The sequence below is a fragment of the Trichosurus vulpecula genome, chromosome 4, assembly GCF_011100635.1.
Source record: "Trichosurus vulpecula isolate mTriVul1 chromosome 4, mTriVul1.pri, whole genome shotgun sequence".
NCBI lineage: Eukaryota > Metazoa > Chordata > Mammalia > Diprotodontia > Phalangeridae > Trichosurus > Trichosurus vulpecula.
In genome coordinates this window covers 104,766,364-104,793,814 of record NC_050576.1, presented here as the reverse complement: position 1 = coordinate 104,793,814, position 27,451 = coordinate 104,766,364, and the positions used below count along the sequence as shown (strand labels likewise).

The 27,451-nt window shown below is 44.9% G+C and overlaps 1 protein-coding gene across 4 annotated transcripts in view; it reads right to left on the bottom strand.

Annotated features, from left to right (window-relative positions):
- Positions 1-27,451, bottom strand: part of ATP2B4 (ATPase plasma membrane Ca2+ transporting 4) — a 113,963-nt gene that overhangs the window by 21,542 nt on the left and 64,970 nt on the right. For all 4 annotated transcript variants that reach the window (XM_036753427.1, XM_036753428.1, XM_036753425.1 and 1 more), the window contains exons 3-15: positions 19,078-19,275; positions 18,176-18,436; positions 17,216-17,341; positions 16,213-16,338; positions 14,723-14,758; positions 12,914-13,066; positions 9,168-9,382; positions 8,542-8,784; positions 7,687-7,928; positions 4,659-4,887; positions 3,563-3,742; positions 2,959-3,046; positions 2,403-2,509 (exon numbers count right to left, since the gene is read on the bottom strand). In XM_036753427.1, the coding sequence (XP_036609322.1) occupies positions 2,403-2,509; positions 2,959-3,046; positions 3,563-3,742; positions 4,659-4,887; positions 7,687-7,928; positions 8,542-8,784; positions 9,168-9,382; positions 12,914-13,066; positions 14,723-14,758; positions 16,213-16,338; positions 17,216-17,341; positions 18,176-18,436; positions 19,078-19,275 (2,204 nt within the window). The remainder of the gene's footprint in view (positions 1-2,402; positions 2,510-2,958; positions 3,047-3,562; positions 3,743-4,658; positions 4,888-7,686; positions 7,929-8,541; positions 8,785-9,167; positions 9,383-12,913; positions 13,067-14,722; positions 14,759-16,212; positions 16,339-17,215; positions 17,342-18,175; positions 18,437-19,077; positions 19,276-27,451) is intronic.

Below are 27,451 nucleotides of genomic sequence, written 5' to 3'. Positions count from 1 at the left end.
AGCGGGAGATGGAGGAGGGGAGAATCAGGGCAAATGGAACCTTTGGCTGAGCCTTAGAAGGACTAGCAAGATTCGGAAAGGGAGTGTATTCCAGCCTGTGTACATGCAGTCAGGAGACAGGAGGTCAGTTTGGCCACAACATAAAGTAACGGGAAGTAAGCATGGAAGGCAGGTTGGAGTTAAGAATATGTAGACCCTTAAATGCACAATCCTAAAACAAGGAATTTGTGTTTTATTCTCTAGGCAACTGGGAGCCATTGAACATTTTTGAGCAGAGGAGTGTCAGGCCTCTCAGACTCATGCCTCTAGAGGGATGTTTTAGTAGTTATGTGAAGGTAGATCAGAGAGGGGAAAGCCAGGGATACCAGGCAGATGGCAATCAGTAATCCAGGTAGAAGTAATGACAGCCTGGACTAGGGATGCTAAGAGTGTGGCCAGATGGTGTGGAGTTAGACCCGGTAGGCCTTGGCAACTGATTCCATTTGGGCAGTGACTCGAAATGAGCAGAACAGAGGGGACAGTCAAAGGAGAAAGCTCTTAATCAATTCAGGAATAAACTTAGCTCCACCCCCCATTCCCCACCCCCAGCCTTTTTTGCTTGCTAATCAGACTGGATCTTCAGTTCATTGGTCTCCCCAGTGCTTTCTGCTTGAGGGCTTGTGAGCATAAGCAAAGTAGATTTTTGTGTGTGTTTTTTTTTTTTTAGAGTTTGGTTTTCCAGGATCCATGGCCACAACAACGGTTTAAAACATCTCCGCTGCAACTGTGTAGATTGTGAGGGTCAGGTGTCACTTGTTTAGATTGAAAAGGTCAGGACCCTGGAGGGATGGAGTGTAAGAATAAAGCAGGGGGGCACTGGTCAGCGAATGGGGAACCCTTAGGGTTGAAATGCACAAGCTAGGATGCTGTGTGTGCCTTGATTAGCCCCCATCAAGGCTTGGGGGGGAATCTGTGTTTGCCTCAACTGGCTCCCATTGAGGCTTAAGGAGATTTAGGGGAATGCACAAGTTGTGCCTGTCTCAATTGGCCCTATGGAGACAGGGGGAGTTGCTCCTCCCTTCTTGCAGGCCCCTGAGAGAATGGTGATTAGGGAATGCTATAGAAGTTGGTGCTCAGCAACCCTTGTGAGAAGGTTAGATGGAATAAAGTCTGCACTGTTTAATTGTTAACCTCTTTGAAGCTGTCTTTCCTTTATAAAAGCAGATCAAAAAAGCTGTGCTAGCAGGCCATCCCGGGTGTGCTAGGATGCTTGCTAATACAGGGCTACATTCAGGAGTGTGGAAGAGTTAAGGAAGTCCCTGGTTTTATGTGTCATGCATGGCCACTTACCCTTTATTTCCCTTCCCCACCAGCGCCACTCTAGTCCAGACTCTCATCACTTAACCCATCACAAGACTGCTTATAGTCTTTTCTCTCCAATCCATCCTGAACACCAGAGGTGTCAAGCACATAGCCCACATGAACTATCAAAATATAACTGGGGAAAATGTAACAAAAGAAATAAAAATACAATAGGATACAGGTAATGTTCATATTTGGTTTTCTAAGTCAATAAATGGCCCAGTGAGATCCTTACATATGGTCTCTCCCAGCCCCACCCACTTCTATTTGAGATTGACATCACCTCCAGATTATTCCACGAGCAAGAAAGAGCCAGTGGGGCGTTATGAACAGGGGAGTGATACGTGCAAAGTAAATGTCTCATGAAACCTGAAGCCCAAAACCTAAGCCAAACATTCAAGATTCTCTGTACCTTGACCCCAGTTGGTAACCTAACCTCTCATTACTCTTGTTGCGCTTCCCACTCAAGCAGACTGGTCTCCCAAATACGCTTGCCTGTCCACACTTTTGATGTCACCATTTATTTCTCTGCCCTCCCACTACATCTCCACTAATTCTGAAGGCCCTGATCCAGTGAGTCACTTTTTCACTTACTTGACCCACAGTAGAACCCAGTTCTTGCCTCTAGTCATCCCTTGTACCATTAGCATTCTCCTTACCAATGTGCCTTTATTTTCCCAACTAGAATGTAAGGTCCTAAGAACAGAGACTCTCTTATACTTGGTATTTACCATAATGGCTAGCAAAAGCTGGGCCTTCAATGTTTCGTAAATGCTTGTGGGGTGAATGAACTCACATACAGTGTCATCATGCATGTGCAGCAGGGCTTGCTTCTAGGTGAATTACAAGTTGAAATGATTGTTTTTGCTTCTTTGGGAGCTGACCTTTCTGAACTGCTCTCCAGTTTCCTCCACTCCACATCATATAGTAGAGAGAGAGAGCCAGGGAAGAGTCAGAAAGGGCGGGGGCAGTGAGAAGCCATGAAGTGGCAAGGACACCAGAAATTTATGCTGGCTTCTAGTTTGGAGAATGCAGTTTGAGTTAGAGAGAGAAGAGGTTACCATGGCAAAGCCGACGTCTGCTTTCTTCAAGGCTGGTCCATCATTGGTACCATCCCCAGTAACAGCCACCACCTGCCGATGTTCCCCCACAGTGCTGTCAATGATGCCTGTAACACACATGTCCTAAGTGCAAGAGTCATAAGTAATCTGCCTATCCCCGTTCACCAAGTCTTTTTTGGTGTCTCATTCCAGCCCTCCTTTTTAGTCTTCTCGTCCCTTTCTTTCCCTTCTCTTCCCTATGTGCCTTGGGCATTTCTGTGGCTATACCTTGAGCAGCATTGCTACGGTAGCCTTCAAGCCTGAAAAACCGATAGGGCCCTGGAGCATGACATTCTGTGTTAATCTTCCCTTGTTCGAAGCCTATGTATTTACCATATATTTCCCAATAGACTAAGAGCTTCCCAAAGGCAGAGAGTATGTCTTTTTCTTGCTGATTCTCCCCTTAGCACAGGAATCTGCCACCAAATGGTGCCTGGGTGCAGTGGTCTGGCTTCCTGCTGCAGTTCATACCTGCCTTACTCTTGGATTTACACAAGCCTGTATCAGCAGGTCTCACCTTTCACGAGTGTGTGCTTGTCAGTAGGGGACGATCGGGCCAGCACTCGAAGCTTGGGCCATATCTTGTCCAGCTCATCCTGCTGCACCTGTCCACAATGAGCAACCCCAACCGCCGTGGGTCAGCCACGGATGAAGAAGACACCCCCCTCCCCAAATCCCTTAACTGCAGAGCACTCAGTCTACCCTGGGCTAGAACCCAAGTCTTCTAATATACCCTGGGAACCTACAGTTCTTTGATCCAGGGTACTCTGGCTTTCAAAAGCAATAGCAGAGTCAACCTGATAGTCCTCTCCAATCTGGGGATCAGTTATATACAGGGTGTTCCTAAAGTCCAGACACATAGGCAATTGATGGCAATGTGGAGTTATTGCATCAAGTTCAGGTGAATCTTGCAACCTTTGCATCACAAATGATGGAAATCATATTGAAGACGTTATTTGTTAATATTCCAATTAAATAAGATGTTGAAAATTTCATTCATTTCTTGAAAATATGCATTTTTGCTTATGTGTCCAGACTTTAGGGATACCCCGTAGATGCTCATCCATTTTCATCTTTATGCTGGCCTCAAGTCCCAGATGCTCTGGGGTCCCAGCACCCACCTCGCCCTTCTCATTTCGGATACGTCGGTTGAACTCTTTGCCTTCTAAGCACAGGAAGTCTTCATCAGGAGTCAGGATGCCACACTTGGTGGCAATAGCTCGGGCTGTGTTGATGTTGTCTCCTGTCACCATTCGGACAGTGATGCCAGCCACTTTGCACTTGTGGATGGCTGCAGGCACCTATGGAAACATATGGGGGAGAGGGAGAGGAGATGAAGAGAAGGTAGTAGTTACACCCAGTGAAGTAAGTCACTTCTGTTCAGGCGCATCATGGGGAGAAGACGCCCCTGCACAGATGACTATAAGAAGAAAGACTATGCCCTGGACCTAACCCGCTGTCCCCTTTCTTGCCTGGAAGTTATTTCTTTACCGCCCCCTCTAGCAGCACCAGCACATTCAGCACAAGCTTAATTCTTCTCACTACTCCTCTGCACACCCAATGTCATAGAACAGACCTGTATTTAATCTTGCTTGTGATAAGTAATAGCAACAACAGAAACAATGGCTAGCCTTTATATAGTGCTTTAAAGTTTGCACCCTGGGACACTGAGTAGTATTATCATCCCCGTTTTACAGATAAGGAAACTGAGGTTGACAATGGTCAAGTGACTTGCCAAGGGTCACATAGCTAGAAGGTGTCAGAGGCCAAATTTGAACTCAGATCTTTCTGACTCTTCTACTTAGCTGCTAAGTGGGAGACTGATGAATTAAGGTGGACAAGGCAGGAGTGAAGCTTACCAGTCCCACTAGCAGGATTCAGCTTAGCTTCTCTATTCTCCATTACTCAGATAGCAAAACCAATAAAACCTAGCCTTATTTACTATTCACCAACACAAACTATGACATCTTCAATATTCATTAGTACCTTCTGTGATGAGAGTGGATGTAAGATTACCTCTTCTTAAAGAATGGGGAAAAAGAGGCCAAGAAAGAGGTAGATGAGATGGTTAATTTGCATAAGGTCACATGGTGAAAAAGAGAGCTAGAGTCAAGGTCACTATGGCACCCTGGGACCTTTGTCACTAGGTCATGCTAAATAAAAGGTCAATAGTGATTTACAAGACTCCCTCTCTCTCAGCGAGGGCACAGGTCTTACCTCTGGGCGCACAGGGTCTTCAATGCCAACTACAGCGATGCAGGTCAGCTTAGAGAGGACCTCAAGCTCGTTATCCCAGGCAGGCTCCTCTTCAAAGTCCCGGTAAGCGAGACAGATGGTCCGAAGCCCCTCACAGGCCATCTTCTCAATCACTGTGCATGCCATACTATCACGTTCTTTAGGCTTGAACGTCTGTGGGTTCCCATTCCTGTCAAGGATCCAGAGGCACCTGGCAAAAAGGTGGAGTCCGGTGGTAGCATCCCACAAAGTCTGGCTCTACGGCTATCTATCCTCTACAAAAGTCTTATTCCAGTTTCCTCATTGGGACATGGAAGCAATCCTAGGTTCTCAAAGCCATTGCCAGGATGAGAGCTCTAAGTTTTACTAAGCTGGCCAGCAGACAACAGGTATAGTAGGAGAAGAGTCCCCACAAGAGACTGTGACCGTTGTCTGCCGGCCAGGTTAGTAAAACCTAGAGCTACTTATCATCAGCGGTTTGGCTATGAGGTGACTCACAGTGGCCAGTTCACAATCTGCACTGGAGGAGGGAGCAGCTGAGATCACCTCTATCCAAGTATGGCCATCTGTATCAATAAGTGTCACTCTCTGTGTCAGTTCCTCACCTGGACACCTCTGGCAGTGTGGGGAAGTTCATGGACCCTTTCTCAGAATCAAATTTCTAAATTATTGAAGAAATGATCAATTTTAAATAGAGTATCATGAAAATAAAGATGGAATTGTTTTCTCATCCAAGTTCATGGATTTCATGGGTCCCCTGAAATTTATCTGTGGGTCCCCTTGGGGACTGTGTAGACCCCTGGTCAAGACCCCCCCTACTCTACAGCTTCTAACTTGATAGAACCTGTCTGGGTAGTAAACCACAGACCTATGGTTGTGATAGTCACAGAGGTGAATATCTTCTCTATGTGTGTGTTCTTCTGTGTCTGTCTCTTGTCTATCAAAGACAGTTTCTTTGGATTCATTTGTTGTTTTGAAGCCTCAGTTCCATTTCTGACTAAATAAATCCCCAGGGAGTTGGCTATATAAACTAATTTGCTGCTGGTGCTGCAGTTACACAATCAATCTTTAAGGATTTCTTTTTGGGCTAGCTGCTTTCTGAAGCGTGTGCAACAAATGTCCATGGAATCATGAAGTATCAGGGCAGGAAGGGACCACTGAGTACAGATGAGGGGACTGAGGCCCAGAAAGACAAGTGACTTGGCCAATGTTCCACAGGTGGTAGGTTGCAAAACTTGGCTCTGAACACCTAGGAGCTAAACTCTAGTCTTCAGACCCCCAATCCTGGGTTCTTAAAGCCTTCTAAGATGGCTTTCCTCAATATTTTGAAAGCTTCTAGGCTCCCTCCTCCTCTTCCCCCATCCCCAATGTGTTAACTGGAGTGGCTCAAAGTGATTTTTATAGCCTGAGCCAGATAGTTAGCAAAGAGAAAAAAGAAGTTACAATGAGTTCCAGAAAATGATCCATGGAGGTTTGGGCTGATCTGTACTCTTTTTCTTCTCTTTTATCAAAGAAGAGAGCTATATTGGTGTGCTGGAAAGAACATTGGTCTTGAACTCAGATCTAAATTAGAGGCCAGGCTTTGACATCGATAAACTCATGACCCTGGGCAAGCCACAACTTCTGAGCCTTAGTTTCTGACTGTGTAAAATAGAATAATATGTTATCTACTTACCTAACAAGGCTATTGTATGGAAACTCCTTTGTGAGTCTTCAAGCAATATATAAATGTGAGGGAGATCTTTTTTTGGGGGGGGAAGGGGGAGATATGAAGAGGATCCAGACTTGTGATTTCGTTGTCATCGGACACTTCTGATCTAGATATTCTCTCTCCAGTGCAAACTGGCAACCTGTTTTCTACTCAGTTTTAAAGAGTCATTATTATGGGGTGCTGTCTTGTGGTCATCTTTGCTATCCTTCTCTAGTCCATGTTCTGACCTGGGGCAGGAGAATCGAGAGAGGCTAGGACAGAAAAGAACATTCCTGATATTCCCCCAAGTAGGTGGTATTATCAATAATAATGCTCATTAGGGTAGATTCTCTGCTTCATATAGAAGAGAGAATGAGGCCAAGGAGAATTTCCCTCTATGATTAAGCTTTTCTTATCAAAGAAAGGAAAGAGAATTCCTCCTTACCAGAGGGTAATGTAAAGGACTTCCAGAAGAGGTGTTGTGCTACTCCTTATAGAGGGGTTCTGGAAATCTAAGTGGAGGGAGTGAACTATATATGGGTGGAAAGAAGGGGAGAGGGAAGGACTGCTGCTCATGACCCCACCATCAGAGACACCCCTACCTTCAACCCACTGTACTCTCTTATTTTTTAAAAAAATTATTTTTAGTTTTCAACATTCACTTTCACAAGATTTTGAGTTCCAACTTTTCTCCCCATCTCTCCCCTCAACCCATTGCACTCTTAGCCAGGGTTCAGCTTAGGTGTCCTCTCATAAAGGGACTGTACCCAGTGTGGGAGAGTTTAGGATAACAGTGCCAAAAACCTTGGCTTCCCTCTACCTTAGGGCTTGTTAACCTAGGTAGGATCTATAGAGAGAATTCAGGTGGTCCGTGAACTTGGATGGGGAAAAATGACATCTTTATTTCAGTGTAATTGATATCCTTTGGAGTTCTCTGTATTTTATGATTTAAGAACATAATTATAACAAGAGGTTCACAGGCTTCATCAGACTGCCAAAGGGGTCTGTGCCACCAAGAAGGGTCAAGAACCCCTGGTTTAGTTCCTAGCTTTTAAACTCTTACGTCTTATCTTACTTTCTTTTTCTGGGTCCTGATGGGAGTGGAGGGTCGAGTTGTGAGAGGAGCAGGGAACAGTAGAGAAAACTCTCTCCATTGAACAGGTGAACCTAGAGAGGTACAGCGCCTTGAATGTGGCCATATACCACTTTGGCACGGAGAGAGTCAGGGTAGAGACTCCAGCTGCCCAAAGGCTAGGATAAAGCTCTATGAAAAGTTTGCTGGAGGGAGGGCCTTGTCAAGTGGATTATGGGATGGCTCACTTTTTCAGGAGCATCTCTGAGGCCCCCTTGCTGTACATTCGAAAAGTCCCATCTGGGTTCTGGATAACTGTGCTCATTGATTTGCGTGATGAATTGAAGGTGTAGACTTTGTAGAATTTCTCCTCTGGCACCTCATTCCTTATTGCCTGGTAGTCGTGTTTCAGGTCTTTGACAAAGCCTAGTAAGCCACATTCCGTCTTGTTGCCCACCTGCCGAGGAAGCCCTCCTTCCTTCTCTGGAGGCTAAAAAAAATAATATGGAGGCTAAATGAGAAGCCCCAAACCAAGGGGACCAAGGAGGGAGGGGGAAAAAGGCAGCCAAAGGTACCTAGAATGACTTTCCTAGCAGACCAGCTGGCTGGTCACTTCCCAACTATGGAACATTTTGCCTGTTTTGATGGGGAGCAAGAAGACAAATGGCCTGAGTCCCCAGACAGATTGCCTATCCTGCTCTGGAAAGGGTGATACCATACCCTCCCTTATTCTTTGGGTAAAGGGGAGTATATATTGTCTGCTAGTGGGACTTATCTCTGCTATGAGTGCAAGGATCTCTTCCTCAAAAGGTTGCTTCTGCTTGGGAACTGATAGGTACCTAAAGGGCCCATGACTCCCCTCACACATCCATATTTCCTAATCTCACCCCATAAGTCTCCACACGCTATGCTCAGGGTTGATATATCGTAATTCAGGGGAAAGAATGCGGGATTTGGAATCAGAAGACCTGTGTTTGAATCCTGATTCTGCTACTTATTAGAATTGTGACCTCAGGCAAGTCATTTAACCTTTTCCTGGTTTGCTCAGAGATTTAGAGTCCCTCCTCTAATACACTCAAGACTTAGAGTCCAGGAGAGCATACCAAGATCTTGGATGTGTAGGCACTGTTGATGGAGATGCCATTGACAATGAGGTCCAGGGTATTGGGTGCAATGACATCTGGGCTGGGGACCTCCTTGAAGTGAGTGTCCCCTATGAAGGCCTGCACCACTGTCATGCGGTTCAAAGTCAGCGTGCCTGTCTTGTCTGAGCAGATGGCCGTTGCATTCCCCATAGTCTCACAGGCATCCAGGTGACGCACGAGGTTATTATCCTTCATCATTTTCTGCCAGAAGAAGAGAATTGTGAGAACTGGCAGAACTTCTCTAAGTAGAGAAATTGGGAGGCAGATAACTTCCAGTTCAAACCCTATCCCCTCCTCTCCTATTCACTAACCTTTTCCTCTGAATAAAAAAAATTCAAGATGAATTTTGTAGGTTCTATTAAAAACAAAAGTCTTTTGGGGACATTGAAATGATGCCCAAAATAGGGTAAAGGTCCCTCCCTATCATAGATGCTGTATTTCATCTAAGGCTCTGAGGGAAAGTGAGGTAGGCATGTTCTCTGTCCTGAGGGAACAGGACCCATCCCCTGAGCTGATCTGTACTGTTAGAACCTTCCCTTTCCCTCAGTGTTCTACAGGAAGGAAGTATGAAGACCCTATTTCACCTTGACAGAATAGGCCAGTGAGATGGTGACAGCCAAAGGCAACCCTTCTGGTACAGCCACTACAAGCACTGTGATCCCAATGATGAAGAACTTGACAAAGTACTGGATGTAGATGGGGATGCAGTCCACGTTCCAACTCTGACCTTGCACCGCAAATGTGTTGATCACAAAGGACAATATCAAGATGAGAACTGTGAGAGCAGACATGAAAAGACCTGTCCAGGAAATACAAGCAACATTAGACTAGACTCCGAGAAGCCTACTGGGAAATGAGGGACTGGGAGGTTCAAAACTTCCTTCTTTAGAAAACCACCTGAAACTCATTGCATTCCCTTTGTAATACAGCAATCTCTTCCTAGCTCTTCCCTTGGACATACTGCTCTATGGTGGCTGTTCTCCCTATTTCTGTTCATTACAGGCGGCTCATCCATTAGGATAAGTTCCTAGAATGCAAAGACTAGTAGCTAGTACAGTGCTCTGAATGCTGCAGGCGTTCTATTAATGATTGCTGGATAGGGAGAAGAGCCCAATTCCTCACCCATAGCTACGGCCCTTAGTTCATGGGTACTCATCATAAACCTAACTTGCCTAGATAGAGCTAATCTAACTCTCTGCCTCCAGACAGGACAATAACTAACTACTGCTTCCATAGCCCTAGCTCTCCCCCAATAGGGATTATGGATTGAAGAGTAAAATCTAAGACAGAATTAGTGGGAGAAGAAATTTTAAGTAGGGGTCTTAAGTAGGCCAGGAGGAACTTTCTTAGAAAAAGGTGGTAGCTGTTTTTTACATGCTAATTTGTCCTTTAACTACGTGATTCCCTGGCAAGGGCATACAGTATTATACCTATGCTGAGTCATAAAGAACAATGAAATCTGTATCCCCAGCACCTAGTATAGTGCCCTGCATAGAGAAGACCTTTGATAAAAGCTGAGATAGGAAACTGACAATAAACTATATATAGATACATTAAATTCAAACCAACAATTTTTGTTCAATAAGCATTTATTAAATAGATGCCTACTCTGCACTACTAGGTACTGAGGATACAAAAATAAAAGTGAGATACAGATTCCCTCATTCTGTTGTAAAGATGAGGGGCGTTGTTGTTGTTATTCAGTCGTAGCCAACTCTTCTTGACCCCATTTGGGGTTTTCTTGGCAGAGATACTGGAGTGTTTTGCCATTTCCTTCTCCAGCTCATTTTACAGATGAGGAAACTGAGGCAAACAGGAGTAAATGACTTGACCAGGGTCACACAGCTGGTAAGTGTCTGAGGCTGGATTTGAACTTAGGATGATGTCTTCCTGACTTCAGGCCCACCATTCTATCCACTGCATCACCTAGTTGTTTCCCCCGACAAAAATATTTTAACAGTGAAGGACAGATAGCTACTATGTTGATGACATAGTTATGATCAAGACCCCAAAGAGTATAAAGGTTAAGAGTGACAATAGTGCGGATTTAAGAAGTTCAAATGTAGTCAGAATAAACATAAAAAAGTCTTACATCTGCGTTTAAGAAAAACAAATCCATCTTGGTGAGGTTATTTAAAACCATGCCATATAATGATCAGCTGCAGGAATAAGGCTGTCTAACATACAGAAAAAAAGGCTGGCAGGGAGAAGCATGTATCAGTTGCCCGAAGATATTTGAACAGGTTAAATTTGTTCTATCTGGCCCTAGAAGGTGGAACTAGTAGCCATGGGTAGAAGCTAAGGGTGAGCAGATTTTGGCTCAATAGAAAGGAACAACTTTTTAACTAGAGCTTTTAATTAGACAACTTAACTTTTAACTAGAGTTGTGTAAAAGTGGAATGGGACACTTTGAGAGGTGGTGAGTTCCCCATTACAATGGGATCCTCAGTTGGCAGCTGTATGATCACTTATGGAGAATGTCATAGATGGGATTCTGTTGAAGTACAGGCTGGACTAGACATTTAAGATCGATCAATCAACAAATTGGAGTCAGGAAGACCTGAGTTCAAGTCCAACCTACCTGTGTGACCCTGGGCAAGTCACTACACCTCTCAGTTCCTGTTTCCTCATCTGTAAAAATGGGGATAATAATAGCACCTACCTCTCACAGTCGTGAGAATCAAATGAGGTATTTGAAAAGCACTTTGTAAGCCTTACAATGTTATGCAAAGGCCAGCTATTATTACTATCAAAAACAATAATAATAAAAACAAGGTAATTTTCAGATGGAGGAAAGATGTCATGTGGAAGGGGGTCCCTGAACTAAGGCTCAGTAGGGATTCTAAGAGGCGGGGGTGAGGAGGGAGTGCTTTCCAAGCCAATTCCATGGCATAGACATAGATTCCTTCTATTTCTTCAGTTTTGTTGACTCTTTGACTGGACTGGATGAGGCAGAGAAAGGAATATGGGGGCAGCTGGGTGGCACAGTGGATAGAACACCAACCCTGGAGTCAGGAGGACCTGAGTTTGAATTTGGCCTCAGACATAACACTTACTAGCTGTGAGACCCTAGGCAAGTCACTTAACCCTGACTACCTTGGCCTCTGCACCCCCCACCTCCCCAAGGAAGGAGTATGGTCAGAGAAGGAAGAAGAGGAGAGAAGGAAGTATTTATTAAATGCCTACTATGTGCCAGGCACTATGCTAAGTACTTTACAAATATTATCTCATTTGCTCCTTACAACAACCCTGGGAGGTAGGTGCTATTATTATCCACATTTGACAGGTGAGGAAACCGAAGGTAACATAGGTTGAGTGATTTGCCTAGGGTCACTCAGCTAGTAAGTGTCTAAGGCTGGATTTGAACTCCAGTGTTCCTAACTCCTAGTCCAGTGCTCCACCTGCTGCACTACCTAAGCTCCCTTCAGGCAGAGAGAGAAGTGGGAGGAAAAGTCACAAATCTAGGGTCAGGACTTTGAAGGAGAAATGTCCTTCCTTTTGATATATAGGGAGGCTACAGCAGAAAGTCAACCATGGTAATGGAAAGCCGGCTGGAGAAACCTTCTGCTTGGGTACTATCCCAAATTCTATTGCAGACAATTTATTTGGCAAAAATATCCTTTAGAAATGTCTATGTACTCTGTTATCTCCCTCTATTCATGATCAAACCTAAAGGGTCAGATCTACTCATTCTTCATTCTATGTGATTAGAATTTGCTAACTGAAAACTGAACCTTATCTTCAAAGATTTTACAAGCTATATCCAATGGTACTGACTAGACAGAAGTAACATTTTAAAAACTTCATGTTCACCTAAATCCCTCTGACTTTAGCTCACAACAGGGGAGATATTTCCTAACACACAGAACTCTACCAATGCAGAATGGGCCGCTTTGGGACATAGAGACTTCTCTATCCAGGGATAGAGAATGAGAATGAGAATGTGAAGTCAAGGCTGGAAAATTACTGGGGGTTCCATCAGCCTTCTTTGGGCTGAAGTTCTGTGAACTGTGAACTTTAATTTTTCTTCAGAGGTCACATTCTTTAACTCTCAGGTTTGGCTCTGAGGATGCAGATGTACTCCAGAGCCTTCCTTATTGGTGACGATTCCACCTCAGGGGAAGTGATGTCGCTTCAAAAGGGAATTGGCCGTAAAGCCGGGATCTCACTGCCTTGTTCACACTGGACATTCAGGTTTCTGGTCTGAATTGGCCTGTCTGTGGTATGTGGGTGGGGAGAGTAGCAGAAGGGAGACTCATGGGATTCCCTACTGTTTTCCTTTTCTTGCCCTTCTGCCCCAGCTGGCCCCCAGCCAGCTCAAACTACTCACCGGCTTTCCCAATCTGAACAGCCAAGCGTGTCAGCTTGCCCTGTAGCACGGACTTTTCCTTGGGCCCCTTCTTCTTCTTCTTCTCTTCTTCCTCTATCCCTTCTTGGCTCTTCAGGGGCTGGATCTCTAGAGGCACACCATCTTCGGTCTTAGCTGGAGCACACATAAACAGCAGGTGAGCCAGAAGCTCAGGAGCACAGATGACTAGGTAGGCTAGGGCCAAGAAAGCAAGGTGCCCTTCTGCCTATTTCCTTGAAGCACAAGTTGGTGTTGGACAGCCAGCACCAGCTCTGGGACCTTCAGCAATACTCTGAACCCAGCCTGTCCCATCCCATCTCATCCCATCTGAGGGCTGGGTGTTTGATCAGATCCTCTGGAGCAAGACACAGCGCAGAGTATAACTTTTTCCTACTGTCAGCCTCCCATCACTAGCTCAGCATACAGAATTGGATTTATTGTAGCATTATTAATTTTAATTATTAATTTTAAACTTATTCTATTATTTTTTTTAAATTTATGTTTACACATTAATGCAATGTAAAATTTCAAACCATCCTTCCAAGAAGCCAGGGTTTAGGATGGATGAACTCTGGAAATACAAAATATGGCTGAGATAGTAGGCAGTAGGCAAACATGCCAGGGACATTGGAATTTAGATTCTGTTTTGAAATGCCTCCCTCCTTCCCCACACGCATTATATCACTAAAAAAACCAAGAAGGATCATAAAGCTGGGCATCTCTATCCCCCTCCAATATAAGTTGGGGCTGGGAATGCTTGTTTAGCACCCCATGAGGGAAGGGAAATATAGAAGGAACCCTGCAGCCAAGTCCCTTACAAGGCAGTCGGTATGAGGGTTCCACTAGAAAAGCATAAGGGAGATAAAGAGGGAGAAAAAAATTCATACAGTTTGTTTTATTCATTTTTAAAAACAGGTTTATAATAAGCCTAAAAATAAAGATAATCACTTCCTTTGAGCAGCCCTGGTTCTCTAACAAAATGACAGCTTTACTTTTAGATATCAACGCCATCTGGGCTGGAAAGGAAGGGATCTCTGTGAACTGTCTGGTCATCCAGTAGAACCATCCCCGTGTCCCTCCCTTTCTGAAGGCTCTACCCCCATGCCCACGCACATCATGTGGGAGAGGCTTGGGAGAGGCTGCTTCTGCCATTAGACATAGATAGGACAGAGAAAGAACAAAAACACAGCCACCAGAAAGAAAACACACTTCTGATAAAGAGGAGAAAAACGAACTGTGGAAAGAAGGAGAGAGCAAGAGATATGGGGAGAGAAGTGCAAAGATGGGCTTCTCCATGTACCACCTGGGGAAGAACAGTGGAGAGGGCAGCCCACTTCAGGAGAACATATGAACGGAGCCAGGCCAGGAGAAGAGGAGAAGGGTGCAGTGAATACATGATCCCTGCAGGGATAAGGGGACCATCCTCTCCTGGGAATGGAACACATCAGGCTGTGGAGCACAGAATGCCCAATAGCAAGCTCTGGAAAAGGCCATTTCTGCCAGGGTAGGCAAAGAGATCAATTTCTTGGGATAGAACAGATAGGTCCTCCCACAGTACTCCAAAAGCAAGGTCTTGGCCTCCTTAAATTGACAGCAGAGGGTGCTATGGACTCAGCTCAGTTTGGGAAAGGGAAAGTGGACCAAAAGGTCTTAGTGGATGCACCCTCCGGATGCTTCCACCAGCTCAGCAAAGAACAGACTCACAGGAAAGAAAAAGAAAGAGGAATGGTGGACAGCCTGGGAGGTCTGGTTTGGGGAGAAGGTGGGTGAATGGTGGGGGGAGCAGGTTACCTTTGTTGCGATTTTCAGGAGCTCCTTGTTTTTTACCTGTTTGAAAGAGAAAGAAAAAAACGGGTGGGTGGAGACCCTCCAGTTGTGTCATTGAGGGACCAAAAATGTCCTTAATAGGTGAAGGCTCTGCCTGGGCCCAGGAGCACAGCAAGGGGTTGGGCAGAACATCCTTCTCCAGATTATCAGTGTTGGGGAAGGGGGCAGGGAGACCACAGGAAAGGAAACATACTATATACACCTATGTTTGGTAGGATCCCTGGGATACTGAGCAGGCATGTGTGCATCCAAACATGCATGCACACATGCACACACATGCACATGCATACATACACATCCTCAGCCAGTCCCTCTTCATCAATAAGGCTATTGGTAATAAGGGATTCCTGGCATTCAAGGAGAAGGGTAGAACTGGCAGGGCGGCTCCCCTCCCCACCCCCCAAAGGGATAAAATATTTCTGAGTTAGACCAAATGACCTTGGAGGTCTTTCTAACTCAGGTTCTATTCTGTGATTTGGCTTGATGGTTATTACAGGAATCTTTGCTTAGGTCCACAGAGTCCAGGCCCATGAATTCCTGCTCAATTGTAGGTGCCATCAGAAGAAAGCACATTGGGTTTTGAGACACATTTCAGAGTGAAAATGGCTCCCAGGATGTTAGGTTGTTTCCCCTTCACATCCAAACTCTAAAGGTTCCTGTCCAAAACCAACCAGAAATGGCCCCGAAACTCAGGCCCCTCTAATACCATACCAACCTCGAAACACCCCACCCCCCTCTCTCCATGGTCTTAAACATCTCCAGGCAGAGCCCTTTCCAGTATGTTGAGTGTGAATGGGGTTTCTAAAAGAGGCACTTGAGATTTGGTTTCAGTGAATTTTGAAATCCCCTCCCCCTCCCTGACTTTTTCCCCTTTGGAGTTAAGTGAACTCCAGAAAGAGAAGTGGCTCTTGCTCTAGGACCACCTTGCCTTGGTCCCCTGCTTCTGATCTGTCCCGAGAGCCTAGAGTGCCTGAGTGCAGGCAGTTCCTTTCCCCCCTGAGCTTTCCCTAGGCCTGGACATTTTATGCTGAGGCCTGGGTAGGGAAGAAGGACAAAGGGAACGGGGAAAAGAAGGCAGGCAGCAGAGGCCAGAGCCCCCAGCCAATTTCGGGCCTGTTAACTTTAAGAACCTGTCATCTCCACCTACCTGCATGAGAAATCAAGACCACAGAGCAACCCGTTTGGAAGGAAACCTGTAGGCATGATCCAGTTTTCATGAATGTTCCCTAGGGAGTCAGAAATAGCTGTACCAAAATGGTTACTTCTGCTTTTCCAAAGGGTTTGGATGATCTGTCAACCTTATTTCAACAGGTCCCTTGTCCAGGGGATGCCCTTTGGACTCCAGCTCTCTACCAGCGGGAGAATCTTCAAGTCACTTCACTATCTCACCAGAGATCCCTAGTCCATCTAGGGAAGAGGCAACAAGGGGAATGGGGGACCTGGGTGAGACTTACCAGTTTTTTCCTTCTTCCCCTCATTACTCTCTGATGCCCCCAAAAGGGTGAAAATGATTCCAGTTTGTGAATGCACACCCACCGCAGTCACTACTATCCGGCCAGACCCTTCCATCACATGGGTTCCTGGAAAGAGTGAGGAAAGGTGATACTTCTGTACCCCCAGCCTTGCTCAATGTAGCAATCTAACAGGGACTCCACAGGACACAGCTCTCTTCAATATTCTTGATCTGAGAGGGCAAAAATGAGCTAGTCCCAGGGTCCATCTTTGGACTCCACAGGATTCTTTTCAGAAAGTGCTCAAGTCCATCTTAGGACTAGAACTAAAGGGCTCTCAGAGAAGAGCCAGCCCAGTCCCTTCATCTTAGGAAGGAGGGATCTGGAATGCAGGGAAGTTAGGTGACTTGCCAGCGTTCACATGGGCAGTAACCCAAGCACTTTGCCTTCAGAGGCAATGATTTTCCATTATTCTTTAGGAGACTGCTTGGTAGGGATATTGCAGAAGGGAGTAGACCACAGGGCAGCAGGTATGAGACATGACTAGATAACCTCTGCACACCCTTTGAAAACTGAATCAAAGAAACCCCATCTAAGCTGCTGGATTTACTGAGACCTGAGGCAGCTCAGGGGAGCAGTGGATAGAGCATGAGCCTGAGGTCAGGAAGACCTAAGTTCAAATCCAGCCTCAGACATATATTAGCTGTGTGACCCTGGGCAAGTCCCTTAGCCCCGTCTGCCTCGGTTTCCTCATCTGTAAAATGGGGATAATAATAGCACATCCCTCCCACAGTAGCTGTTGTTAGGATAAAATGAGATAATTGTAAAGAGCTTAGCACAGTGCCTGGCACACAGTCAGTGCTATTGGCTGTTATTACAAAGCCATCTGTGTGGCACTATTATAGCAGTCCAAAGAAGAGGTAGGGTCAAGCCAGGGGGGACATCTTCTGTGATGAGGAAGAATGAGGGGACCACAGGAGAACAGGTGGAAAAGCCAAAGCTTCACCTGAAAGTAGCATGGGGTCTTTCTCTACAGTCTTCTTGACATGGTCAGACTCTCCAGTTAGGGCACTTTCATCAGTTTTCAGATCATTCCCTTGGATCAGGACCCCGTCTGCAGGCAACAGGTCACCTGGAGGAAACGAGGGAAGAGGGAGGAGGAAGAGAAAAAGGAGGATGGTAGTAAGAGACAAAAAGAGAATGTGGGACACCATGATCCTGGTCTACTCTAGTGCTCCTCCCATGGAGGTTCCCTGAAGGGCATTAGACAAGCATGTACCATGTGGATTGATAAAGTCCCTGCAAAATGTGGGACAGCCTCCAAAAGGTCTGGGTATTACTATTTCTGATGACTCCGCCCAGGACCCAGAAAAACATGCTGGTTTTTCCACAGAGCAGAAAGGTTGTATTACATTGCACCATAGGAGATAACCAAAGGAGAGTCTCAGACTATTCCTTTCCTAAAGGATTTACAACTTACCTAAACTTGAACCCAGAAGCTGATAATGAAGAATATAATTTACCAGCTGCCTTAAATAGTTCTCAGAACTCTCCTCATACTAGGAGACCAAGTAGAGAACTATCTTACCCACCAAGCAGTGAAACAGAAAAGGCATAACAGGAATGGGGAATGGAGAATAGCACAACTATAACCAGGGTGGGACCTAGGGCGAGGGCATTAAAATGGTACTGACAATACTGTCTCACTGAAACAACTGAACCTAGGACCTAGATTACAAGAAGGAAATTTTGATTATTAAGATAATTTTAATAATTAAAATATAAAGCTGCCACATGCTGGCTTCATCATCCTTGGTGCTTCACCCCAAGTAAGGTATCGCAGGATCTCCAACTGCTTCCTCAACTGAAATGGGGTGCAGAAATTACTAGTGTTGGCTACAGAGACTAGAAACCTGTCCACAAAGTAGGTAGTCTGGGAGGGGCACCTACAGCATGGGATCCTCACCATATTTGACCTGGGCGATGTCTCCCACCACAATCTCAAACACAGGCAATTGGATGATCTGGCCATTGCGAATAATACTGAACTTCTGTTCCTGCTCAATACGGCTCTGTAGTCCCCGGAACTGCTTCTCCTTGCTCCAGTCATTGAAGGCCGTCACCAATACCACAATGATGACTGAAAATAGGATAGCTGCCCCTTCGATCCAGCCAGTCTCTGCCTCCCCTTCCTCTGTCGCACCAACTTTGGATTGCCCACACTCCACTTCATAAGGAGAGAGAGAAAGGAGGTGGTGTCATTTAAAAGGTCCTTGCTGGCACAGTAAGTGGAGTTAATGCTTTCAATAACCCTCTCTGGAAAAGGTGGGATAGGGCAGGGTAGAAGAAGGTAGACAGACTCCCAGGAAGCAGAACCACCACTGCTGAGGAAACCAGCCTTAGGTATCCACTCATCACCTGCACCACCACAGTATTAGCCTGAAGGGAGCCAGAGACTCAATAGTTCAGACTGTGTGCCTATGAAAATGACAGGCAAGTCACATGTAAATCACCACCTGAGTCCAAAGGGGTCAGACTACTTCTGCCCAACAGGCTGAGCAACTTCCCATGATGCCAAGCACTTGGGCTTGCACTTTGAGGAGCAGGGTTTTGGGGGATTGGCAATATTCTGTTTGTCACTAGACATGAAGGATGAGACCTAGAGAAGAATGCTATGGTAGAAATGGACCTCACTGGGTACTGGACTAAATGTCCAAATGCAGTCTGAATTAATTAGCTCTGTTACTCAACTAATCATTCTGGGTAGATGGGGAAAAAATACTAAGTGGAGATAGTTTAGCAATAACCAATAACCAATGCCTACTGCTAGGACTGAACTAGAATCTTGCCCTGCTCTAAGACACTCACAATTATTTTCGTCACCAGGAGGTCGGTAGAAGGACAGGCCCAGGGAGATGATTGCTGCCACTTCAAGGATGATGAGTGTGACGTCTTGTAGAGCCTCCCACACTAACTCCAAAAAGGTCTTGGCTTTTTTAGGGGGGATTAAGTTTTCTCCAAATACCTGCTTCCGTCTCTCCAGATCTGCAGGGTTCCCAGACAGTCCTGAAGAGAGGAAAGAGGGTAGTAAAGGAAGAAATAAAGATGTTAGAAGGAACTTTAAGAAAACAAACGGCTTTACTTTCCCCAAATACCCCCTATTATCTCTCTTTTTGACCTATACAAGTTACAAATCCTCTGGGTAGAAAGATCCTTCAAGAAGTCAGCTCATTTATAGCCTATTTCCACCTAGACAAAGGTGGTAAGAATAGGCAAGGCCTACTCTTCTTGGCTTGGATAGAGTCAACCTAAAACTAATAATGTCTTAGGGGTTTCATTAGCACTTTCCAAAGGTATATATTCAAACTGAGAGGTACTGCTGCATCATGGGAAACTGGCCTCAGTCATCTATCCCATTCTGGCCATGTGACCCCTAAACAAAATATTTACCTTCAGTGCTCCCAAGCAACTCTTTCGGACCAAGTTGCTGAGCAAGTGGTGATCTGTATTGGTAGAAGGTGCTTACTTTATCAATGAAGTCACAGTTGAAAAACTCCAAATTATCCTTTGGCTACATCTTCTCACATGTCCCCCCTGACAACTCTTAGTGGACACCCAAAAGTCACAAGAAGCAGGGGGGTTATGTCCTGATTCTCAGCCTAGGGTTCCTGCCACTAGACTTCTTGTCCAAGGTACAGGAGGATATTAGATGTTCTGGCATCTCAGGTTCTAATTCTGGTCTTTTCTCTCCTCACAGTGGCCTCCCTCCCTTCTTTGAAGAAGGGAAGGTCACTGGGATTACTTAGAAGGGAAAAAAAGGAGCAAAGGAAGGAAGAAGGGGCAGTTTAAGGTTGGAAGCATCCAAGCAATTTCCTGAGGCCAGGTAGCCCAAGACAGAAATTCGCAGTCACTCTTCCCAACACTGATAGCTCCCATGCCAAGATAAAGGGGGAAGGAGATGTTAGGATTTAACATGGCAATTAATGCCAGTTGGTGTCCATCAGTTTGTTTATATGCCACAGCAAATTTGTAAAAAAATTGGCACTTAAGACTGCTAGATACAGTCCTTTATAGTTTCTCTGAAGCTGAGGGTGGGGGCAACACAGGTCTCCAAGTGGGGCACACTGGAGAAAACACCAGTGTGGGATGAAGTCCAAGTAATAGTGGCCAGTCAGGAGCCATTGATAAAGGCCTCTGGAGGGAGGTAGGGGACAATGATGACAGTCTATACTTGACTAGCTCTACTAAGGGATGTTCTACAAAGGTGGAGGTGGAAGAGTAGCTGAAAATTTCTACTGAGAGGAGAATCAAAGGGAATGATCATAAATTTGACCTAAATACATCCTGCTACGGCTTGAGGAAGAACTTTGAGATGGAGCTTTGCAAAAATGTCAACTGACCAAAAAACCCCACGAAAACCCAAAAAACAAACAAAAAATCCCCCAACGAAACTAGGACAGATATACAATCAGACTAGAGATGGGACTCTGGCTGGAGGCAAGGCTGTGATAGCAAATATGAGAAATTTAGGATTTGAGAGTATTTTTTAATAGGCCATGCTTAGTCTTCAGGGCATAGAACAGATAAACAATGCATAAATTAGGGAAGAAAAACCCCAAACCTCTCCATAAAGGGAGGCTACTTCCAGCTGTGTGACCCTGGGCAAGTCATTTAACTCTGTCTCAGTTTCTTCATCTGTACAACGGGGATGACAATAGAACTTAACTAACAAAGTTGTGAGGGTCAAATGAAATAATATAGATGAAATACTATATAAATACTGGCTATCATTACTATTACTATCATTACTTATCATAAACTAGATTAAATCCAATTTGGTTCTATGACATCAAGAAGTTAGTGCCAAGGAATAGTGAGAAAAGTTATTAATAATAATAATTGATAATAATAACAGTAGCTGGCATTTCTATATCTTTAAGGTTTGCAGACATAATCCCATTTTATCCCCACAACAACTCAATAGAAATGCTAGTTATTATTATAAGTTCTTTATTGCCTCAGATCAAAAAGCATGGGCGGAGTGGGGTTTGACTCACAGGATAAAAGGAGAACTTGGGTGTTTCCCAGAAGGCTCCTGGTCTCCCTCAGCCCAAGGGGGTCCATTTCCCAGTAGGAAAAGAGGACAAGAGCCTGGGAAAATAATGCTCAAGGCAGGGACGGTATTGCCAGGGGGCAGAGCCTAGCTGAGTCTTTCCCCGGGGGCCCTGAGATGGATGGTAGGACCCAGCCAAGTGGATTCAGGGATTTGGAGCCCTTCTGATAAGCTGAGATGCTCCTAGACATGTAGGCCTCACAGGATAAAGGGAAGTGAGTGACACTCACAGATAAGTTTGAACAGACCACCAAGGATAACCAGAATGTCAGGCACTGGGAGGTACTCTAGGGACATCCCCATTGCCCCAGAGGGAGGAAGTCCAGGGTCATCTACTGTCCTAAGGCCACCTGAGCTGGTCTTGGTTGTGAATGTGAAGCCATAAGACAGCAAAGAGAAACCAGATACCCGCAGAGTGGCCCCAGAAGAAACTTAAGGGAAATTGATCCCATCATGAATTCCTCTCATAGGAGAACAGAACAACACACTCACGTCCTGAATTTTCTTCTAAGCACATCATTACCCACCTTTGGGACTCCCTCACTTTAAAACAAAAGTACATCAACCCTACTGTTTCTCTAGCAGACCATAGGGGGAGGGATGAGGGAAAAAAAGTAGAACTCTAGAACACAGTTTTATAAGAGACGTAAGAGGTCATCCGATCCAATTCCTTCATTGTAAAAATGGAAAAAACTAAGCCCCCCAAACATTCCTGCTGGGTATTTTAGGAGGACCAATAGGACAAAAATCTCCATGAAAAGCCTAAGACCAGATCTTGCTGGTGTTACCCCTTGATGTACACCACCCAACTCCATCTCTAACTTTCGCTCTATCATCTCCATCCTAAGTCATCTAGGGGCATCTAGGTGGCACAGTGAATAGAACGCCAGCCCTGGAGTCAGGAGGACCTGAGTTCAAATCCGGCCTCAGACACGTGACCCTGTGAGACCTTGGGCAACTCACTTAACCCCAATTGCCTCACTTGCCTCCTCCAAAAAAAAAAAAAAGCCTAAGTGGATTTTCCAGTTCCCAGCATGCCCAGTAGCAGGGAGGAGAAAGCTGAAGCCCATTTTTAACCTGGGAGTCCTGTCTCTCTGACTTATGAAACAGGAGCCATGTGGGACTGGGAGCTTGGCTAGTCTCTGACTTTGGACTTTCCATTTTAGTTCTTCCTGCCCCAGAGAAGGTTTTCAGTCCCTGATCTCAACAGCTGTAATTTCACACACAATGTAACCAGGAACAGGTTTTAGCTTCTGATCTTAGCAGCTGCAAAATAAATGTGTGCATATGTGCACACATACACAGACACACACATATACACACATACACAGACACACACATATACACAGACACACAGACACATACACACACACAGACACAGACACACACAGACACAGACACACACACACACATGAGCGTGTGCTCCTAGAGAGTAAAGGAAGGGAGTTTTCCAGGGTCTTTTTCCACAGTGAAAGGGTTTCCCCCGGAGAAACTCCGAAGGAAAGAGAGAAGGAAAATCTCACTCCCAAGAACCTTTGGAGAAAGAGCCTTAGGTCTGGATCGGAAATGCCACTGGCTCTGAGAGTCAGACTGAGCACATGGGCTGGGAGAGACAAAAAGAATGTGTCAGCTGTGAAGTCATCTCTCCCACCTCATGCTGGGGAGTCCACAGCCCTTGCCCAGGTTCCTGATGAACTGGGAGAAGACTAAAGCATCAGTGGAAAATCTGTGTCTGCCTGGTTGGGACCCAAAGACTGGAAGGAAAAGCTGGAGCCCAGCCCCAAGCAACCCATCTCCATCAGGGAAAGGCTATTCTTCCCCTGTCTTTATACCTCCCAAGATCAAGCTGCACAGATAAACCACTCATGGCTAGGCACCCAGCAGAGGTGGTGTTAGCACAGATATCATGAGGCACTTTCAGCTGTCTATGTTAGGGCATTTTACATGGCCTTAGCAAGGGAGGCAATGGCATCTTTTCCCCTGGGGATTAAAGAAAGGTCCCTGAGATGATTTCAGTTTAGTCTTATTTGGGAAGGTAGGGAAGGCCAAATCCCAAGATCTATCACTGAGTGAAATATATTCTGCTTTTTGTTTTTTTAGGAAGCAATCAGGGTTAAGTGACTTGCCCAGGGTCACACAGCTAGTGTCTGAGGCCAGATTTGAGCTCAGCTTCTCCTGAATCCAGTGCCAGAGCTCTATGCACTTCACCACCTAGCTGCCCCTTGGCAAAGTATATTCCAAACCCGTAACTATTTAATAGCCAGATGTTGTCCTAGTGCTTCACTTGAAAGGTTCACAGGACCTTTCACATGCTGGCACCTCCATTTTAATACTAATGATAAGCAGTTTTGGGCTCAACATCTGCCTTTGTCAGTTAAGATGCAGAAAGGAGATGATCTGTTCAAGGTCACTTAGCAAAAAAATGACTGGGGCCCAGCGTGAGAGGATGACATGGTTTAGCAATCTTTCTTTTCACAGTGCCCACAAACCAAGCCCTGGGAGTTATACAGGGCAGCTTACCCTGAATGTGAAGTGGTGAACCTCCCTTTACTTTTTTCTACCACTATTTCCTAAAACCCCAAACAGTGCCTCAAGAAGGAAAGGGTTTCAGATCAGTGGAATAGGTTAGGTACACACGACACAGTAGTCAATGATTATAGCAATCTACTGTTTGATACACTCAAAGACCCCAGCTTCTGGGATAAGAACTCATTGTTTGACAAAAATTGCTGAGAAAACTAGAAAATAGTATGGCAGAAACTGGGCAAAGCCCAGTCTGATACCATATACTAGAATAAAGTCCAAATGGGTATATGATCTAGTTATAAAGGCTGATACTATCAACAAATTGGGGGAGCAAAGAATAGTTTATCTGTCAGATTTATGGAGAATGGAGAAATTTATGACCAAACAAGAGATAAAGAACATTATGAAATGCAAAATGGATAATTTTGATTACATTGAATTGAAAAGTTTTCGCACAAACAAAGCCAATGCAACCAAGATTAGGAGGGAAGCAGATAATTGGGAAAGAATTTTTACAACTAGTGTCTCTGATAAAGGCTTCATTTCTAAAATATATAGAAAAGTGAGTCAAATTTATAAGAATACAAGTCATTCCCCAATTGATAAATGGTCAAAGGATATGAAGAGGCAGTTTTCAGAGGAAGAAACTAAAGCTATCTACAGTCACATGAAAAAAATGCTCTAAATCACTATTGATTAGAGAGATGCAAATCAAAACAACCCTGAGGTACCACATCACACCTACCAGATTGACTAACATGACAAAACAGGAAAGCAATAAATGCTGGAGAAGATGTGGGAAAGTTGAAATGCTAATTCATTACTGGTGGAGCTGTGAGCTGATCCAACCATTCTGGAGAGCAATTTGGAACTATGCCAAAAAGGCTATAAAAATGTGCATATCCTCTGACCCAGCAATACCACTTCTAGGGCTGTATCCCAAAGAGATCCTAAAAATGGGAAAAGGTTCCACATGTACAAAAATACTTATAGCAGCTCTTTCTGTGGTGGCCAAGAACTGGAAATTGAGGGGATACCCATCAATTGGGGAATGGCTGAACAAGTTGTGGCATATGAATGTAATGGAATACTATTGTGGTATAAGAAATGATGAGCAGGCAGACTTTGGTAAAACCTGGAAAGACTCATATGAACCGATGCTGAGTAAAGTGAGCAGAACCAGGAGAACACTGTATACAATAACAGCCACAGTGTGCGAGGACTGAGTTTGGTAGACTTAGCCCTTCTCAGCAATGCAAGGACCTAAAACTTTTCCAAAGGACTCATGATGGAAAATGCCATCCACATCCAGAGAAAGAACTATGGAGTCAGAATGCAGAGTGAAGCAGACTTCTTTCTCTTTTGTTTTGTTTTGTTTTCTTTCTCATGGTTTCTCCCATTTGTTATAATTTTTCTATGCAACATGACCAATGTGAAAATGTGTTTAATAGGAATGTATGTGTAGAGTATATATTGGATTTCATGCTGTCTTGCGGAGGGAGGATGGAGGGAGAAGGAGAAAATTTAAAACTTATGGAAATGAATGTTGAAAACTGAAAATAAATTAAATTTTTTTTTAAAAAAGGAAAGGGTTTCCTCTCACTGGAGGTCTTCACGTAGAAGCCAGATGGATAGAGCAATTGTTGGGGGAAGCTGTGCAGAGATTCTCGGTCAGGCAGTGGGTAGGAGGGTGGGACTAATTGGAGGACCTCTGGAGTCCCTTCCAGATCTGACATTCTGGAAATGTGTGGGGAAGTTTCTTCATGTTCATGGGCACTGACACCACCATGTTTTGTGCTGTACGTGTATATGTGTGTATACATGCATGCTCTCTCTTATGCGCATGGATCCACAGACTTATTTTATTATAACGTCCCCTAGTGCTTGGGTCAATGGCTTTGTTTTAAAAAAAAAGTCCATTTCCAAGAGAAGCAAAAAGGAAGTGTTACCTTAGTCACGATGTAAGAAGATTTATTAGTCTAGAGATGTGGCCCTTGGCCATAATCCAAATGTCATGAAGTAGCAAGAGGGTTTAAAAAATCTGCAGAGATTTCTACTGGGCCTCAAAGGAATATATTTTAAAACATGTCTAACTCTGGGGCTAGACTGTGGGAATTGTGGTAGTAATTCAGGTAGATAGGTAGAAATTCACAGTGGGCTCGAGAAGGCCTAGGCACAGCCCTGTTCCTCAAGCTTAGGGCAGGCCAGGAGAAGTGAAGGCAGAAAGGAAGGAATAGGAAGGAGAACATAGGAATAGATCACTTAGCACCCCAGGCCAAGGAGGGAGAAACTGCTCAAAATCAGATACTTTAGCTCCAAAGTTAATCACGTAAGATCTTGGGAGTTTCCAAGGTATGGTGTGGAGTCTCTTTCAAAAGAAAGGGAGGTTTGAGGTAAAGAAGAAGGAAGGAAAGGAAAGGGCCTTTTGGCTTTCATTTAGGACTTAACTGGCCTTTCCTACTCTTCCCCTCCATGTCTTCTCCAATCACCACTGCACTGTCCATGCCAACTTCCCCCGATGTTTCCCTTGCCAACTCTAAGCCTGTTCAAGTTATCCCTGCAACAATCTAGCTCCTCACACTGTTGGAACGGATCTGTCTCTTCCATACCCGCCATCCCCCACCTCCCCTAAGCCATTCTTTTGGCCCAAGTCTCCTTTACAACTTCCACTATGTCTAATAATGCCTTGTTGGCCCAATTGCCTAAGACCCCAGAGTTCCATTCTCTTTTCTCCTGCCATGAGTTCTCTTTTTTTCTCCTGGAGTACTGGGTGGAGGATGATAGAGGCAGGACACTCTTCTTTAGCAAAGTCTCAACTGAGGTCCTTAAAATAACCTGAAGAGAGAAGTGCATGATGGTAGAGGGCATGATGAGGAAGGAGCGGCCAGCAAAGCTCAACGTCTGGTAAATCTAAAAATGGGTAGGGTTCTCAAGAACTCAACGCTTTCATAGATAATGAGTAATCCCCAAAGATAACAAATATGTCTCCCAGCCCATAGTGCAGAGTACATTTCCAGTCTATCTTCACTAGCCCAGAACATTAGATATTTCTCATCTAGTGTGGTCTCCACTAAATATTCATTCCCCAGGGACTAGCTGGAGCAGAAACTCCAAATGCGTGTAATGATCAGAACCATGATGGGTGACCAGGTCGGCATTCACTCTCACTGTGGAACCAAGAGCAAGGGGCTGCGAAGGGAGATAAGGCTAGAGAGCAGACTGACAGATTTAGCACCAAGGACATAGATAAGAACACCCAAATAAGAAAAGAATGCCCAGTTCTCAAGATAGGGGCTTGAGTAAGCTTTCTTACCTCCTGTGTTCTACTTCCAAAGACAAAGTCCCTAAACCTTCAGAGATTCGTCTAAGGTTGATGCCCAGAAATGTCAGATGCCCTCAGGAGGCTGGGTACCAGACTCACTCCTGATCCCTCTGCATCTCTGCCTCACTGGATGATAACTTGCACAATGATGTAACAAGCCATAGCTTTACAAAGTGTTTTCCCGACAACTGTATTAGAGTAAGGGATAGAAATAGAAACATCCCCAGTTAACGGAGGGAGAAGCAGAGACTCAGTTGCTAGGTGGCTTGCCTAGTGTTACG